We start from the raw sequence: 20,037 nt of genomic DNA on the forward strand, positions 1-20,037 counted from the left end.
CTGCTTTCTTAAATTAAAAATGTCCATGCCTTGTGTGACATTAGCTTCCCACGACATCTCCCAGTTGGGGATGCTGGTCAAGCTGAAAGCAAAGCATTCGCTCACTGACATACCAGTAATGTTCTCATAGTTTTGGAGTTTGTGACAATGAAGAGCATAGTTTATCCAACGGTTCAATCACACCTTTGATTAGATAACTCTCACAGACATTCGAAGGGTCCTGCATCTTCAACAGATCTGCCAGCACAAATGCTGAAAAAAGCAATGATGTAGATATCAAGCTGAATTGGCAATCTTCCTGGAAGGTTCGTCCATTAAACACTGCAAAATACACCTTCCAACCACCCCTATTAGGAGAGGATCTGACCTAGATGTTCCTGGCACCTAATACTAGACCACAGTCGACAGCACCCCTCTGTATCTTCTGGTATAGACACACCTCATAGCTAGGCCTAATGAAAAAAGCCTGGGGACCATAAAGCCATGGCTGACAGCAGCCTGAGGTAGGTGAGAACCTGCTTTATACACAATATGTAGAAACCTCATACAATGTTGAAGTTAACCCATATATTATTTTCTTATTTTCAGAGTATCTGGGTAATCACGTCAGAGAGAGTTTCTTGTGCATGTTATCTCCCAAGGAGGAGGCCAGAGGTTTTTCTTCTGTATCATGTTTAATGTTACAATATATGATTAAGGGCGTTCAGCTTAGGTGAGTTTGCCTGTAGCTGTGAGTCTCATTCTTTTCTCCATTTTTTATAAGAGCTTGTTACTGTTGGTTGATTATTTTACTTTCATACAATGCACAGGACCTAGATTTTATAAGTTGGTGATCCCGGTTAGATGGACAGTACCTGCGTTTATACACAGTATTGACCTGCATTGTTTTACTCTTGTGATAAATACTACATAGCAGATAAATCATTTTAACTTCATTAATGAACTATCCATAGGACTATATTAATGAATCTGCAACAGTTTGTGTATATTCAAATTAGAACTAAAACAAGTTCACTGACTGAAATACAACACTGAAACAGCAACACCAAGTGCCAGTGGTGACGCTACCTGAAGACCCAAGTCTGAAATGCAAAGGAAAAGCAGGGAACTGGAGAGTCCTCTCCTTCCAAATCCGCTACAAACTTGGTTTCCATTTCCTAGAAAACTACTGATAAGGCATGAACTTACTCAGAAATTGTAATTGGTTTTACCCTTACCAGAATTTCATACATTCGATCAGATAATTAAAATCGCAAGACTGCAAGGTAAACACTCTACAGGGTCTGTGGCTGACTGACTGCAAAAGAAAACACAGAGACAATGCGACGGTGATTTAGAATTCAGATAGAACGGCTGAACATGGCAATACATCCTGACTTCTTTAAAAGGGTTATCTATAAACATTAGATGTACACCAGTAAATTTTAACTACTGTACCTTCATTGTGCATATTTAACTCCTTGACAATTATGCAATATAGCCCAGAACATTTGGATGGATGTTTCTGCTGAAATCGAAGACAAGAAACATTTTATATATTGCTAAGTGACTGTCCAAGAATATTTAATGGGTTCCGATGAAGATGTAACAAAGGTATATCTAAGATAATGGAAGAAGCTGTCCTCCAGCCATGTTTATTAGGAAATACATCACTATTAAATCTTAATCCACTCTGTAAGAAAATAAGCAAAAGAGGTATAACTGTAGCAAGAAGAATAGCCTTATTATAAGAAAATCTAAGAACACCTTTATTTCAAAATTGGGTTAGAGGTATGACAGACTGTGCCACATAGCAAAAAAGGTCTGTGCCATTAATCAAGGAATCTAAAATTTGATAAAATGTGTGTGTGTGCAGAAGGATCGTTTCATAAACACATTTAAGTGAATATGATGTAATAAATTGAGCCTATGGACATGTGCTGAATAAATATTTATGATAGCAGTAAAATGTGCCAGTGGTATTTATTATTTCAGAATTTTCTCCATGACAGGTAATGATTTTTTCCCCTTCTAATTATGATTCAGTGCTACATCTTTATTTTTAGTTTTTCTACTGCATATAGGCACCGAACATATACTGTATGAAAAAATAACATTTTTTAAATGTCATAACAAAATCAAAAACTTCATGCCACACTGCAAATCTGGAGTCCGAGGGAACATGTTTCCACACCAGAGAATACAAATTGACCTAGTACCTCAAAAAGCTACTAAAATCTCTCATCGTTAAGTTTCTATTAGATAAGAGTAATGCTCCCTGATTTCTTATCTCTCTCTGCTATCAGTGAAGAAAATTACAAAGACGCTAAAGAAACAAAAGGACACTGATTCAAACCTTGCTCTGAGGGACTAAGCAGACTTCATTGATGCAGAGATTTTGTAGTGGACAAGTTCCATCCAGACCACTTTTATGCATATTCTTAGTGTGCACTCATCCATTGGATTCACAGTAAAATCTGGACTTTTAGGGACAATCTTCAACCCCACCCTCGGGCAAATCTTATTTGCAGCCCCTCCTCTCTACAGACATCCCTCATGCCAATGCAATATGAAAGAGGATTTCAGTACATGAGGAACAGCTTATTAATTTTACACAGCTCTTGAGCTATTTTGAAACCTACCCTGGAGAGTACTGTCAGCAGTAGAGTGATTATTTCCTCAGCTTTCTTGTCTTTTTCTATTCAATCCATCTGCTTAGCACAATGGGCTCACAACCTCTGACTGAAATTTCTAAACACCACCATAATACAAACAAATAATATTAAAAATTATAACATCCACTAAAGTAAGAAATAAAAGACACACGGCATGATGTATTACTCAAAAAAACCCCATGAAATTATGAAAGAAAGTTAATGCTGACCTCCCCTCTGTGACTGTTGACTCTCTGCATCTATTGGCATTACACATGGTAAATCACACAGACTCACTGCAAACTAAAAAGCCTTGTCCCAGTCATTCTCACAAATAATGGCCTGTGAAATCATTCTGGTGAACTGCTAATTATCCTAACAGTCCTAAAGTAACATATGAAAGCAACTAATCCTTTCAAACAAAGCTAGATGTGTCTTCACTGAACAAAATCCTCACCCCATTCACATTCACTTATGGAATAGAGAGAAAATACCTCACCTACCGATGCAACATTCAAACATTCAGAGCAATTACATGGAGAAGGAACATTTAAATGGCAAACAGTATCTGTAAAACAAAATGACATGATGTGAAGCCACCAGTTCAAATATAGACTCAATGCATTATGACTGCCCTTCTTACTTAATAGACATCCGATACCATGAGCAACTGGAATTACAAGACAAGCAGAGAACAATATTTAAGGGAACTGCCCCCCATATGGCCCCAAAAATGTAAGCACTGACAGGAGTTTGGAAAGATTTGACTTATACCAAAAGACAGGCAAGTCTCATCTATGAAAGCATGAGAGTGCTAAGCTTAGTGTACTGGCATAGACAAAGACCAGTATTTTATGCCTTTTTCATATCTAAAATAATCACAATAGCTCTACAAAAATCAAACCAAATAACTGAGAAAGTATTCCCTGTTAAAAAAAAAAAAATCACAAATTTTCACAGGGGAATATATTTATTTATTTCTGTTTTTCTTTTTCTTAAACAAAGGTATGCTCTGCATGCTCGACCCATTTTCCTTTTCTTCTCCCTCTCCCCCATTTCTTTGCATCACCCTTTTTCTTTTTTTTCTTAAATCAGTTCTGTTAATCCCACAGGATGACCTACACACCAAAGGAAGGAAGAATGGTATTTGTTCAGCAACTAGTACATTGTTTTAATGGTCCCGGGCCTTAGTATTAGCACAATACAATAGAATGAAACAGCAATATGGAACTCAGCGAGTCTTTGTTTAATTCCTTTTCCCATTTCAGGCTGCTGTGTGACTTACGGTTAGATGCTTGTCAGCTTTAGATAGGTAAAGCTGTGTACTCCTGAAATAAACTGGATGGCTATTCATTAACAAGCACAAACAAAGGCTGAACAGAATAATCCTTAACCTCTGCGGCGCTTAGCTTTTTGTTTGACACACAGCTGTGGGAAAAGCACTACCCAATGAATTGCTTATGGAGGGATGACTGAGGCATGGCATACGCTAAACCAGCATGGAATCTGCTTTAAGCTATGCCAATTGACAACAGAGTTGTCAATTACACACTCTGGCCATGCCCCAGATACGTCTCTTATGTCACGGGCAAGTGCACAAGAGACACAGAGGGAATTTTCAGATGGCCAATCTGACCACTGCGTGATTTCTTTGAATCATTCAAGAGGGAACACAAATGAGAAGCTGATTTACCATGCCTCAGGTCCTCTCTGCAAAACGGGAATAACCATTCCAGACAAGCCTATTGCCAAGATATGCTGTAGCGCAGGAGAGATACCAGTGCAGGACAAATTATGCAGGACAAGGGTTAATGTATGTATGCCACTTTTCGACACGACAGTTAGAAACGGGGGGTTTTAGCAACGTGGAACTGATTTACGCTAAGTATCATTTAGCAATAATGACTGCTCCTTTTCTCCCCCTGACTTTCCCCGTTTCCAAACTATACTTTGGCAATTAACTGACCCGCACAGAAGTCAAAAGTACCACCACACACTATAGGCATATGTAAATTTACTCCTAGATTATATATAATTCTTTTTTTAATTTTTCTTCCAATTCAAATAATTACGTTTGGAAAAAGGAAAAAAAGAGGACAGTGATTATCAAATAGCCAGCAGAGATCAAGTTAATGACTTGAAACAAACAGAAAATATTTGCAAAATCCTGACATATTTATTTACTCACACCACACTTGCTATGATCAGCTTAGGATGAGCCTTTCTCACGTCTCCAGCAGTGACCTTGTACTGAAACAGTGACATTTGTCCCTAGTCCGAGTGCCAGCAAAAGCCATATGAGATACACAGATTGCACTAAAACCCACTTTCCCAAAGTCTAAGGCATAAGCCCTGACAGGCAAATTTTATCATGCAAGTACAACGAATAGATTGTACTTGTAGCTGAGGAGTCTTCAGTTGTACTTGGAGCTGAGGAGTCTTCAGTTGAGTCACTTGCAATTTATATCAGCGTTAATAACTGCCATATCTAAAGTAACTGCCTCTACAGATACCTAGCAGATGTATGACATTTTTTCCCCATTTAATTATTTACCTTTGCTGACCTCAGGCTCCTTGAAACTAAGCTCCTGCACACTTATGTACAACTTGCATTTTCATTTAGATAATCATACAACTCCTGAAATCACTGCCAGCTACAAACTGAAATTCAAGTGTCCGAGTTAGATATTTACAGGCCACTATTATTCTTAACAGACCAACAACTCCTCTTATCTGCATGCTTAACTACAGTTTTGCAATGTCTTGCACGGTAAGATATTCAAACATCTTGCTTTAAGATGTTTATTTTTGCTGTTGTTGCTGCAAAATAATGTTGTTACTATTCTTTCTTCACCAACTTCTCCCTCTAAATGCCGTACAGTGGATTTTACTATATTCATGTCAGACAACAGCTAAAGCTGTCAAATGGTGCTGAGTGATGAAAAGCAAACTTTATGAGCTAATGTGAGAAGATTTCTACGAAAGTTAAAAACTACCATTACAAAAAATGTTCTGGCTTCAATCTTAGTGAATGACTGGTTTTCTGTTAGAAGTCAGCATAGTCGAAATGAGCATTTGGCCTCCATACCCTCATACATAACACATTCTAGCCAACAATTTCTAACAAAACCATTTGCATGTTTCTTAACCACAGTACTTGAAAAATAGAGTCTTCTAATTGACAGGGCATAAAGTGAGCAGTCATACTCCTGCAACTTAAGTAAAATTTCCAACCAATAAAAAATTGCTTGGAAAAACTTCCAAGCAATAAAATAATGGTAGGCTTCTCCCCCACCTTCCCTTGCCCATATAATGTTTTATTTAACCTCAGTTGATGTAACAGAACATTTAGGAAGATAGATATTCACAGCATTTCTTTTTTTTTTAGAATAACCAGCAGCAGTATTTGAGAGCTACTCTGAATGCCAAGGTTGGGGTGCATGCCCCAGGTGGATTTAAAAACCACAGCAAGGCAAACTGCAAACACAAATCAGCCCAAGAAGAGCATGGGTGGAAGGATGGGGCTTGGACAGCAGCCACAGCATGTTCTGACCAACTGGGACACCAGGATTTTAGGACACATCCATTTAGACACAGCCAAAGGGGCTAATCTCACATCTGTTGTTTTGTCACAACTCCTAAACCCCTCTCTGTGGGCACTGAATACACAAACCCAAAATAACAGCATGATTCAATTCATGCTCATATGTTTTCCATAAATATGGCAATTCATTATTTTTGCTGAAAGCTCCCTCATAATTCTTGTCATGTGAAATAAAGTGAACACATCCACTAACTGCCCCAAACCTATTTTAAAAATACATGTGTTTGCATTATTATTTGCAATAATTCATTCACAGTTTAAAAAGCATTATTTTGGTGGAGGGGGACCACATCAGAAGCGCAGCGTGCGTGAGGGACAGAGGCACAACTGATAGGTCATGCAGTGGAAATTTTGTGCTTGACCTCAGTAAGAGCAACTCAGGCCCAGGCCAACGATCAGAAACAGTGTCTTCTTTAGCCCTCAATTCCTTCACATCTCCTCATCTCCACTGGTCAGTGAGGAGGTGCCAAGCCCACGGCCATTTCTCCCCATCTCCTTCCACCTACTTCCCAGGGCTCTAGAGCTGCTGTCACTGAGAAAGTCAACCAACTCCTGTGATTCAGCAATGCAAACACGGATTAAGACTACATCTGACTCCTCTTCAAGGTAGAGAAAGTTTCTCAGAGTTTTTTGAAGTTTCTCCAAGTCTAGTCATTCTCTGCTCTTCTTCATTTTACAATTGCAGATGAGCTGAATTAATGAAGCAAATTAGAGAAGTCCTAACTCAGTTGCAGATATGCAGGGATAAAAGAACATATTTGGAAAGCAGTCAACTTGCTTTAGAAGCATGTTGGCGTTTCTTTGCAGATACAGCTGCAGTAAAAGAGAGCTAAAGAAAGAGTTAACACTTCTGTCATTTCTGAGAAGGTGTCTTAGCGCATCCCCCGCTAAGGCCCCAGAACAGCAGAATAATCTGAGCAAATCTTTTATTGCTGAGCCCTCCATCTCTCCATGCCTGAGCAGCAAGCTCTTCAGGAAACACCTATCTATGTATTTAACAGGAAGATTGTGCTGTTTACAGTTCAAATATGTGGAAAAAAAAATAGACTATGCACATTCCTTACCCCTTCAGGTAAACCTTGCCTCAGCTTCAACCTTGTCTTGCCTTCTGAGATTCGGGATCACAGATACCATGTATCTATTGTATGTGTGCATTTTTCTTATCAATCAAGCCCAGAAATGGTAAAACTTTTTGACTCTTATCCTACCTACAGTGCGCGAGCCAGTCACACCCTTAATCTGGGCTATTTTGATGGATTGGGCCAGTTTAGTGCTTACAGAAATTCAGAACCAATTGGTACAGTTTTCTATGGTCATTCACTAATCAGGGGCCAGAAATGGTGACTGCTCCTAAGCACGGCATCCTCCCCACCACCTTATCCCAGCTCTGTGGAGCGACATCCAGCAGCACTACTTCTTCTCCCCTCCCCCTTTCCCACTTTATTTTCACTGGCTTATTTTTTCTGTCAACTAAGGGGGAAGGGAATAATTAATTATATTGTTCTGACCAATTACATCTGTGGTTAATGAATATTGTCACTAAATATTTTTTAACATTTTCAACTCTTAGAGAAATGCTCTCTTTTTCAACTCACAATGACAGCTACATTCACAAGTCAACTTATTATCACAGCAAGATCTATCAGCTCTGCCTACACTGTATTTACAAACTAGAAAGGAAGTTGTTAGCTTAGAAAAATTTGCTAAAGATGATACTGCGGCAGACCTGAGGACATCAAACTTAATAACAGAGAGATAAATTAACTGATACTGGGGAAGGACAAGAAAGAGGTCAGTAATGTCATCTTGATTACTGAGAAAGGTTAAGAACCATTGCAAGCTTTGACCAAGGAGTAGACAAAAGAAGAACTTCAGTGAACTACACTACGAGATCTGTTGAAAATCAAGCATATCATCCTATGGTTAACCATGGTAATGGCCATCTGTGTGAGAAAGCTGAGAAAATATTAGGACTGTATAATTGGTTGTGCTTACTCACACTTGGCATAGCAGTTGTACATCAGAGTTTTATCTACAGAGTTCTCCTCTGGACTAAAATGAAGAGACAGAAAGAAATTTCCCAGAAAGCTAAGTCAACTTCTAGCTATCAGAAAAAGCCCATCTTTGAAAATTAGAAACAGCAGGAAGTACACTGTATTGAATGCTAAATTAATTTCTTCTGATAACTTATTTCAAACAGTATTTGATTAAAAGACAATACAACATGCTTTAAATCTAGAAAAACATGGTTACCACAGGCTGGAGCAAAAGTGGTATTGTTGATAAGTGACAACAGAGTGTTTTTATTTATTTAGCTCTTGTAAAGGCACCCCAGTCAATCAATAGCTGTGCCTGTACTAAGGCAGTAGGGCTTGTATAAAGATGCTTATCAGAAATCCATGAGCAACATTCCACTTTTGATTATAGTGCTCCAGACTGTCCACAATACTGTTGAAGACCGTATGCCTCTTTGACAAGCCATATTGACAGAAATAATAATATAGAAACCACACTTCCTAATATGCATTTCTAACTGCACAGCCAATTAACCACTATGCTGACTAAAATTGCTTTGTTATTCATTTTATTCCAACTGATGTTAATACTTTGGCAGCTGATGGGGGAAATAACTGACGGAGCATATTGGAAATTTTGAAAGGGGATATAAAATTTATATAATTTGAAGACATGGAGAAAGCTGCTATGCTTTACAGTCTTAAAACATGAAAATGTCTCGGTTATGTGTAAGAAATACTCAGAGCAGGAGAACTAGTAAGTATTTGAAAATCCATGAATGAAAAGGAGATATAAAACAAGAAGATTGTGATATACAAAATACGTTTGAAAAAACATTTAAAAAGATCTCTCTCCAAAAAAAGGCAATTATAACATGAAGATAAGACTTCTTCACTTCTACCTCTAATATCACATTGCGTAACAATGCTTGAACATCTGGAAACATTTACATTTGATGTTTTAATCAAAATATAACCCTTTTCTGCACTATAATAAGCACATTCTAATCGAAAAATGCCATTTCATTTACCCCAACCCCTAAAATTATTTGTTTTAGTATCATTATACGGAGAAATAGCAATTCCAGTATATTAAAAAACAAAGTAAAAGGCCATAAATTATTTTTACCTACACTAATAAGTCTTTCCTTGCAGCTTTCTTACACAGATAAAATGCTCTCTATACATTATATGCACATATTTCAAAGCTGTTTTGGTCATATTTTTCACGATGGTGGTATAAATGATTTTACAGCACTGTTGCAATTCTGGCCCTGCTATTCTTACTTAGCGAAAGCTCCTGTGGAGTTCAATGGGCGTCCTCACTGCCTGATCCAGCCCGCAGTCTGGCACTCCAGTAAAGTGAGCTGGTGATTCTGCTACAGGAGTCCCTCTGCATGGATATAACGTGGATGAATCCAGTGCACGTGGACGTCAGCAACAATGGCGAAGCAGAGACTGGAAGAAGCTGCCCTAGCTCAGAAGTGGGAGATCAGCATGTGTGTCCCCGCTGCCACGTCACACGCTGGGCAGAAAAGACGGGAGGAGGGAATGCGCTGTGGTAACACACCCTCCCTGTGTTCAACCTCAGTTCTCACCTCCAAAACACGTCAACTTTGCTTCCCCAAAGCCCTCATTTTCCACAAACTCTTCTTCCTGCTCGGGAACTTTGCTGTTGAAGCACTTTTTCACCCCCCTCTGCTCAACAGCTTAAATCCCTCTACTTTTCCACCATAAAGGTCCCTAGCACTTCCCCACCCAAAACTACCACTTTCTTAATAACTGCCCCCAGTACCCTACTCCCGCTACGTCAGACTGCCTCCGCTCCTCCTGAACCATTGGCCTACATCTTGGTCGTAAGTCTCACCAAGTCAAACCCTTTCCGGCACCATGCTAACCCAGGTCCCTACACACACTGCTCAGCTCTTTCCGTTCTGCCTGTGAGCACGTCGATCCTATTCCCTCCCCATTTTTGCCTTTTTTTTCCAAGCACATGCACATACCAACATGCAGAATTCATTAGTCGCCTCCTAGCTCCTACTCTAGCAGATTTAAAAAACCCAGAATCAACTTATATTTATCAGAAAACAGCCTGAACGAGATCCTGAGAGCACAGAAAGAAGAAATAGCCAGAAGAAATGGACACACTGTACCTGTCATTTGGTAACTGAATGAGGAATTTGGGGGCAATAAAAGGCCCAGCCCAGTGGAGATCGAGGAGGTGTTTGCAGGAAGGAAGGGGTGAATGAGGATGGTGACAGCCATCCATATGGCTACACTTTTAACTTTTTACTTATTCAACACGCAATTTTCACTTCACACATGATCCATCGTCTTCCTGGATTCTTAAAGAAACTGCCTTTCTTCATTTAAAGTTACTGAGAAAGTTGCAATCTCTTTCCTTTTATGTGGGCTTTGCCATGGACAGTCCATGTTTTTATAATCTAGAGGCACTGCAGTATGAGCTATTCTACCTACTCCAAAAAAAGATTGCATGGTAGATACAGCTATAACAAAAGCAATAGCCGCCGTCTTAAATGGAGCAAGGAGATATGAACATAAATCATCACATAACCCACGTGCTGCAGAGACCACTGGCAAGCCTAGGACTTACATTTGTGAACATTAGTCTCTCTCTTACTCTTCTGTACTTCTCTTTACGCTGCTGATATCATCATCCAGAGAATTATTTTCTTATTCTTTCCTGTGGTTAAACTTTCGATTCTTTCAGCCATCTTTCACCTTCCCGAGTTTAATGAGAGTCAGAAAGCGAAGTCAAAAAATCATTTGGTCAAGCTTGAAAAATGTTTAATTTTTACTTTTAGATTATTAAAAAATGGTGTGCTGAACTACTTTTTCTTTAATAAGGTGAGCTAATCGCTTGGTTGGAATTCTGTTTATGTCTCTGTGAGGCACAATACTGTCCACTAAAACGACATGAGATCACACTACTAAGCAAAATCGCAGCAAAATTACCTCACGAGAGTGTTAGCAGCAAGATTGTGGTTTGGTTTTTCAAAAGAAGTGGAAAAAATCCAACCATGCTGGGCTTTTGGCTTTGCTTGTACTATTAGCTGGAATTGGGTTGGCTCAAGGAAATATGAAAGAATAAAAAAATCAAAGCATTTGCCGAGAGGATGGGGGTGGCAGGGCTAGCCGGTGTCAGGGGTAGAGGAGGAGGGTGTGGATGTCTGAGGAGTGTGGTGACATTTATTGAAAGCCTGGGCAAAGTGATCATTTCTCCTTCCTTTGACACTTCTGATTCACAATATTAGAGAGCAATGCTTTCATCGGGGATCGACTAATTGACCTACCCAAAAAGCTCTTTGACTTTTAACAGGTATGATGCTACGAAAAGCTGACAAAGTAACAAAAAAGCAGATATGAGGTCACCACAAAGACTGCAACGTTTATGTACAATCGTATTAGACTAGAACGGAATAACTGCAAAACTGAATGGAGCTAATGCTGAAGGAGACAAGCCTGAGAATCAAATTCTCACTCTCACCTGGCTAAGCCAGCAGGGGCTGGGGACACCGGAGAAGGGCACTCTGACGCTGGGGTCAGGAATAAGCCCCCCCACCCCTCACCCAGTTCCCTCTGACTGATGCTTAGAATTGCAGTGATGGGCTCCACAGGAGCTGTATCCAACCCTGCTCTGCCAGAAGGAGAAATGCTTCTGTCAGGCTTATAGAAGCAAACGGGAACACCTCTCTGAAGAATTAATAATGAAAGGAATTAGATGTTTTAAAACACTGTCAGATAGTAGAATTTCTGATAAACACAGAAAAGCAAAGACATTGAATTATCAAGGAAACACTCTGAAATGCCTTCTTACGACATGTAACATCCTTCATTTTGTAAAATCAGCTACTTAACTTCTGGAGAGGCTCCTGGGCTTCCCTATGAAGTCCTTAAGTGGCAGCTCCACCACTTCATCTTTCATTTTCTTTAACAAGACTCATTTCTCCTGAGAATGCTGCCTTTTAACACCATCACCCTTTGACTGGGTCCAAGGTAATGTTTTTAAAAATTGGCAAAAGGTGTGATTTCAAAATGCATTCTAAGGAATTGTAGCTGGTACCTCTACAATCACGTTTCTTTTCCCGTCATTCTTTCAGCCTTCCCTCACATTAATAGCAAGCCCCTAAATGATATTCCCATATGGGCAGAAATTGAAAGAATAATAAGTATATACATATATGTTCTTAAAGCGTATATGCTTAAAGGGGAAAATTAAAGATGTATGTGTGTACAGAACATGCAGCATTCTCAGTCTTGCACTGCCTCAGTGCACTACAGAGGAGAGTGGTGGCCTGAATTTCTCAGTCTTTTTTTTTTTTTTAGAATTAGACCAAACATCTAACTTTTTTTAAATTAACAAAATGCTTAAGAAAAGCCATTTCGGTGCACTTTGCCTTTTCTAGCAGTTGAGTATTAGGGGGTATTTAGCACACAGTGGGAATTTTCAGGTAAACAATACTATCGTATGCACTAACGCTAGCATTGTTAATCACTGAAAAAAATCCAATAAATCCTAACTACCTCGTGCCTGCAACTAGGTCATCTTGCACAGAGATGCAAAGGTTAAGTACAAGATCTGTTTTTTACTTTGCAAAGCTTGTAAATGACATCGCATGATTGTGCAAATGAAGCAAGGCAAGATGAGAAAATGAAGAAGAATGAAGCCGTATAATCTAATCAGAAGCCAACAGGGTTTTTCTTTATATTTTTTTCCTCCCTCGGAGACAAAGGGAGGCTTTAAATCCTTAAAACACAGTCTGGTGTTTCGCTTTCTTTCACAGCTTTTGGTAACGCTGAACATATGCGTATCTATTTTGCATGTATTTATGTACAGGTTCACGTAAGTATGCATGCAAAAAGAGAAAAACTGTAACAGGGCTGTTTAAAGGGCACTGAAGCAGCTTCCTGTCACTTCAGAAACTAAGTACCGGAGCACTGTTATTCTTAAGCAAAATATATTTGCACCTGCATTTTATCTCCGTCCCTTTCCTAACCGCTACGGTGGGCATTATTTCCCCTTCTCAGTGTCCAAACGCTTACTTCTTCCCTGATCCCCCGTATAATTAGCTGACCTTTGCTTTAGTTCATCGACTTTCGACCGAGGTAATGAATTGGAAGGAGCATGATCATCACCAGCAATTTAAGCAACACACAGGCTCCCTCCCCGCCCCTCGCTCCGCGCCGGGGTCCCTCGGCGCCCTGCCCTGCCCCTCGCCGCCGCGCAGGACCGCAGACACCCGCGGCGGGGGCAGTTTGCTCCGGTGCGTGTGTCCCCGGGCCGGGGCAGGGAGGGTGCTGGGGGGGCGGGCGAGGGCCGGCGCTGCCGGGGCGCTCCCACCCGGGGGCCGCGTCTCCGGGCGACGGAGGCGCCTCCGGGCTGGGCTTTCCAGCCGGGTCTGTCTGCGGCCGGCTGGGGGGAGCGGAGGGGTGCGGGAGAGCCTCCCCTCCGCCGCCCGCCCCGCGCCCACCGACCTCGCCAGGGCTCCGCGGGGCGCGCAGTACCGGGACGCCGCCGGCCCCGGGGGATGCTCGGCAGCCCCGGGCTGGCCCGGCAGCGTCCTCCGCCCGCCCCCGCCGAGCTGGAGGCCAGCCGAGCCCCCCTCCCCGCTCCGCCGCCGCCCGCCGCGGCCCCCGCCCCGCCCCGCCAGCCCCGCGCCGGCGGCGGCTCCTCGTCCCCGAGCCGGGAGCTGCGGGACGGGCCCGCAGGGCGCCCGGCGGGACCGGCGCCGCAGCCCTTCTCCCGCCTCCCCTCCGCGCTCCTCTTCCTCCACCGACCGCGGCAGCAGCCCCGGCCCGCGGGGTCCCGGCAGCCCGCGCCTGACCTCTGCGGGGCGGGAACCGGTGCGGGGCGGGCGGCAGGGCAGGGCGCGGCGCACACCCGACCATGCAGGGTACCGAGCGGCGTCCAAACCCACCGTGTCCGCCTCGCAAGGAAGCCGGTGACCTGTAGATAGCGATAGGCACTGAATGATGTTTGCTGCTGCCATGGAAATGGTGAATGTGGTGAGCGCCCAAACTGGAGGCGCCCCATGCCACCCCAAGGAGGCCGCTGAGAGTGAGCGGGACTATCCAGAGCAGGGCCAAGCGGCCCCCGGCGCTGCTGCCGCTGCTGGCGGGTCCCGGCTCCGGGCTGCCCCTGAGGAGCCCCCCCATCCTCCGGTGCACGGCGAGCCGGCCCGCGGCGTCCTCGGGAGGAGCAGCAGCCACAGCAAAGGAGGCAAACTTTGGACAGAGGCGCGCTCCCACACACGCACACGGCGCTGGCTGCAGCTCACCGCACCAGGCGAGCCATCTCTTCCCTTTGGGAAAGCTTACGAGGATCCTTTTCTCCAGGTCTTCTTCTACCCAAAACAATCCGAGACATAGTCAGAGGCGGAGAATCCAGGCAGTTCAGAGCCTTCGGAAAGAGGTGGCAGAGGGGGAAAGCCCCGCGCTCAGACAATCGCTAGTTTCAGCTTTCCCGGGGCTGGTGCTCATTAACAATACTCCACAGTTGCAAGGGCTACGAGAGTGCCAAGCATTCCCCCATCCTCAGTAATCCACAGTGTAGCCAATCATGCCACATTTCTGCTAAGAAAGAAAAAAGGGGATGCCACTCCATCAGCCAGCGCTGGGAAAGCAGAGAAAAATCAAACTGCTGCTCTTCCCTCCATTCATCTCCAAACTGGTGAGCCCTCACCGAGCGAGCTCTCTCCCGGCGCGCACACACACACACTCACACTCGCGCACACACACTCGCACACGCCGCCAGACAATAATCAGGCTGCTCCGGCAATCTCAATGGTCTGACTATTGACAGTAACACCCGAGGATGTTTTCAGGGAGAATAGTGCACCCTTATGAAAGAAGCCGGGGGGGGGGGGGGGGCGGAAAAAAAAAAAGAACCATGCTTGCGAAGAGCAGGGCTATGCAAATCTGCAGTCTCCAAACAGCAAATCGCTGAAGCTTGGATGCAATGCAGAGGACGAGCCTATGTTAAAGAGGGAGGCTGAGTTCAGCTCCCACACAGTCGCGCTGCCTCTCCTCTGCCTTTCGGGAGCCGCGCACTGCCAGAACATGGCTCGGGCGGTACGGAGGACACGCACACGCCGCTCTTCCCCACCCGCCACCCATCCGCGCCGCGGAGTCAGCAGCACGGCGGGAGCATTTCCCCTCCTCTGATAGTTCAGATGTACCAGTGTCTTGAAAAAACACTTTCATCTTAAAAAGAACGATTTCGGGTCTTTTAATTGGCCTAAACTTCACCCATCAGATGTTTCCCTCTGTCTGTTCGAGCGTCGGCTTTGATTATCCGGTAATTACACACACGGCGCCTAACAAAGAGTTACCGTTTTTTTTTCCGGCACTACTCAAGTACCGCACCTCGGCTGCCCACCGCAGACGCGGCCGCAAACTGGGCTGAAAAAAAAACCGTTTCTGGGCTGACATCCCACCACCACCACCCCCCAGCTGCAGGGCGGCGCCGGCAACGCCCGCATCGCCCCCGGGGTGCGGGACCCCGCCGCGGCGCTCGCCCCACGCCGCGCACCCGCGCCTGCCCCAAAAACAGCGGGAAGGGCTACTCTACCCCACACACCCCCCCCGCGCAGTCGAGGGTGGGAGATGTCACGTTGAAAAGCGAAGGTCTGCATTCAAAGGGAAAACATTTCTCCCCTCGGCGGGTCCGCGCCCCCCGGAGCCCGCCGCGGGCGGCGCAGCCCCTGCAGTACCGCACCTGGGCACAGCAGGGTGTGTGAGCTGCACGGAGCTCCCGGCTCTCCCCCCCTCCCTCCCCCGTTTCCAGGCTGCCGTAGATCTTGTGCCATGCCTTCAGCAGCATGAGATCATGGGTGCGGATGCGTGAAAGGGAGAGGGCGAGCAGTGGGTGTGAGAATGCTTTTTTATACATTTCGCGTTAATTTAAACGAAAACCACTGCAATTTGGTGAGGCACTTTCTAATTCACACGGATGCAAAGGGAAGTCACAACCCCCCCTACCCCCTGCGTAGGCTTAGGGAAGAGAAAGGCATTTCGCCCTGGCTCTGCTCAGCCCAGCGCGGATTGCTTCCCCCAGCGAGGAGAAACGCCCTTCACCCCGGAGGCGTGCCAGGGACTGCACACGGCGGCGAAAGGACCCCGAAACCTCCAGAGCGGCGGCGAGGAAGCGGCAGCTCCTGCCCTGCCCCGGGGGCGGTGCGTTTTACACCCCTCCCCGCCTGGATGCACCGCAACGCAACCTCGCCGCAAAGTTTTGCGAAGACGCCGAGGTAAACTGTAAAAAGATCAAAAGGCAATGATGAAAGGACTGAAGGGGGAAAAAAAACCTAAACAAAACAAAAAAAAACCCCAGGCTTAGAGCCCAAGCCCGTTCCGCGCTTCGTGGAAGTGCATATGCGCACTGGAGGAAGCCCGCAAGAGCGAGAGAGGCGGCGGCGGTGCGGGCTGGTTCCCCGGCTGGTCTCCACCAAGGCAGGACCGCACGCCTGCCCCGGGGGAGCGGTCCTCCGGGGCAGGGGTGGTCCTCTACCACCCCCGGCTTGCCATAGGGAAAGGCAGCTTGTAAGGAAGTCAGTGACTTTTCCAACCTGTCTCAAGAAGCCTTAGTGTAAAAGAAGTAAGAAACTCCAATTTTCCAAACTATCAGCTTGCAACTGCCATGCACTGTCACCGCTTAAAAAATAAAGTCCAATAAATTCTCTAAGTTTCAGAGTTAAGGAAAGAAGGAAAAATGAAAGAAATCTTAAAGAAACATCAGCCTGGATTCGCCAACTCTCCTAAAATTAAAGCCCCTGGTGTGTATTTCCTGTTCGCGCAAGTAATATGTGTTAGAAATTTTATCCATAAATACCACCAGGTTTTCTATCAATCTGACTCAGGAAACAAAATATTTCAGTTAGGCATTGGAACCAGTTTTTCAGTAAACCGTTCACACGTTGCTGCCGTTTTAGAAACATGCAGTAGTTAACTGACTGTTCTTAATGATTCTAGACATCCTACAGACGAGTAACTTTAAATTGTTATCACTTCTCTGAAATAGGAAGCCGGTATTGCCAACCGTGTACAGTTGGCAACGCAGTTGTTCAGAGACAATTTCAGTTGGCAAGTCCTGTCTAGACTAACTTCTGCTCGGCTGTTTTAAGGCCTCCGTCAAGCTCTGCATTCTGCTACCTCTCGGTGGGAGTTTCCCTGTTGGCATCCAGGCAAGCATGGCTGGCACCCTGTTGCGCGGTTCCCGTTAGGTGTAACCTTCCAACAGAGGCTTTCCACAGATCCCTTCCAGCCTGATCATAGTTTATTCAATGAAGATACACTTTGGTGTGGATACAGTAGGACTTTGTGTAAGCGTTCTTCTTTCTCAGTGTTGTTGGGTATGTTTGCATCTTGAGCACCTTAATCTAAATTCTTACTCCATCTGCCATCTACTGTGTCAGGGAGGCCTGACGTGCTTAAATACCAAGGACAAATGAATAAAATGTTTAGGTACTTCAAAGGTACTTCATTTAATATGTTACTGAAGATAAAAAGGGTGTTTAAGTGCTCGGCATTATTTAATGTGTACTATTTATGCAGTGCACACACATAACTGCCACTGAAGTTTCTAGTTTAAATCTGTGTTTGGAGACTACTGAGAGAAGTTTTTTCATCAGATAGATTATAATGGGTCATTTTTAGGTGTTACATTACGATGTTAAACACTACTTAGGGACTGTTAACTGAATGGATTATTTTGCTGCTGCCTATCCAAACTAAGAGTTGAGGATACAAAGGCCAATCTCCACAAAGCTGTTTAGGTGTCTAACTCTTATTTAAGTGTCCGGTTAAAATGTGAACGGGGAGAGAGATGCCCAAATAGGGGTCCCTTTCTGGATCTGGCAATGTGCTCAGCACCTTGCATGTACTAGCTCTGATAACATTTGACGTTTTCCTGGCTCTGCACTCTGAACCACAGAGAGAAGCAAAAGGGGGACTATCTGAGTTTCAGCGAGGAGAAGGATGATCTAATGCAGTGAGAAATGGGGAGAAGTAATTTGCGGAAAAGACTGAAAACTGAAAGAATAACAGGAAGGTGAAAAGGAAGGTGAAGAAGGAAGCGTGTATGAAAGGAAGTGAAAGGCAGATGGGGAGAGGAAGGCAAAAGAAGGAAATTCCAGGAAGTAAAATCCTCTCTTGCTGTTTTTTGTGATAACAGCAAGCACTTCTTTCCAATTTGAAGCAAATCTTGGTAGTCAGATACTTCTAGTCTTTTCATGTGTTATTTTAAAAGCTTAATTGGGTGTCTTAGCACTCAGAGTTAAGCTTTTTAATGAAAAGTAAAAGTTAAAAGCATCTGCAAGTAAACATTATGAAAACCGATGGTAAGCAGCATTTCTTATTTAAAATATGTTCTTTTTTACCCCCTGCTGACATAAGAGTATGAGTCTTTGTTATCTGAGGGCTAGCTGAAGTTGAAATAATCTGGTTTTAATCCCCAAGGGCACAGAACCATGTACTCGCAACACAATAAACGTTGTGGTATCAGTCTGTGAAGGTTCACTCAAAGAAGGAAGAAGTGGTACAAAAGAAGGCAATAAACAACAGTTTGTGTAAACAAATAAATGTCCCATTGCAGGCATAGCAAATAAAGTGTGAAAATAAGTGTTCACAAGGTAATTTTTAGGATTTCAGAAGCTTAGCTCAGTGAAGTTAATTTAATGGTTTTTTTTAACCCTATTTAACACTTACCCTGTGCAGGTCGCATTAGTAGGAAGTGTGACTTTTAATCAAGTTATTTCCACCAAGTGAACTCTGTTAATATCAGTAGGTTCCTAAGTTTATGAGCAAGAATATCCTTAATTGTAAAAACACATCTTTCCCTGGCTTCTTCTAATGCCATTATCCTATAAACACCAAGTGCTCCTAAAGAAGATTTATACAAAAGAAAAAAGTACTTCCATGAGTGTAATTTACATTACTTCCTCGGATAAAATCAGATACTTCTTGCTGGTACAACCATATCTCTGTACACCCTGATTCTTGTCAATACAGCTATATCAGTTAAGTCCAACAACTTTGGTGACACTAGCAAAACTTAAATGCAGACCATGCCTTAGGCTCGCAGAAGTTGTCAGTTAAATTCAGGGCTCCTTTAGGTTAAGTGCCGCCTTATGCAAGCAGGCTTTCCCTGGCCACCACTGTTCTCCAGAGATGAAATCCTGCACTTAGTGTTGCAAAATCCACTCTTAAACTCCTGAAGCTCAAATGCTGTTCAGCAAGCTCAGGAAGAAAAAAACCTCCACAAATATGTATCTGTATTACAGGGAATATTATTCAGTGAACATTTTAACACATTTCCTATGTTTTTCTAGTACAGCTTTTCTCCACTACTGGATATGGAATCTCACTTCATTTGAAAACCTGTCGACATTTTGTGATTGCAATTAAGCAGGCCAGAATTTATGTTTATCTGTCCTACAGGCAGTGGCTTAGAGAAGAAAACATTCAAGCTAATGTTTCCACTTACTGCTATAAACTCTGATGAATTTAAGGACTTACACACAGGATCTTCCAATACTAAAAATGTCTGATTTTCAGACCTTTCAATGTCTGATAACATTGAAAGTGTTAATTTTCCTCTTTTAAAGAGTTGAGAATGTTTCTTTCAAAAGTCAATGAATTGCAAGATACTAAACCTAGGCCTGTCATACATGAACAACTATGGCCAGTTTCTAGCCTAACCCTATATAACTTAGGGCAGAAACCCTTTACTTTAGAAAGGAAGCCAATAAACTGTCATGTGAACTAC

At 43.6% G+C, this 20,037-nt stretch overlaps 1 protein-coding gene across 10 annotated transcripts in view; it reads right to left on the bottom strand.

Moving 5' to 3' along the window:
• The window catches only part of NRXN1 (neurexin 1), a 728,802-nt gene that overhangs the window by 266,242 nt on the left and 442,523 nt on the right, over window positions 1-20,037 (bottom strand). Inside the window, exon 1 of one of the 10 annotated variants that reach the window (XM_075147351.1) lies at window positions 14,192-15,412. The exons of 6 other annotated variants lie outside the window; for them this stretch is intronic. In XM_075147351.1, the coding sequence (XP_075003452.1) occupies window positions 14,192-14,429 (238 nt within the window). In that variant the 5' untranslated portion in view covers window positions 14,430-15,412. Of the gene's footprint in view, window positions 1-14,191; window positions 15,413-20,037 lie in introns of those variants that run through there. 3 more of the 10 variants (XM_075147349.1, XM_075147350.1, XM_075147348.1) reach the window with 3 other exon arrangements.

This window comes from Calonectris borealis, chromosome 3, assembly GCF_964195595.1.
Source record: "Calonectris borealis chromosome 3, bCalBor7.hap1.2, whole genome shotgun sequence".
Classification (NCBI taxonomy): domain Eukaryota; kingdom Metazoa; phylum Chordata; class Aves; order Procellariiformes; family Procellariidae; genus Calonectris; species Calonectris borealis.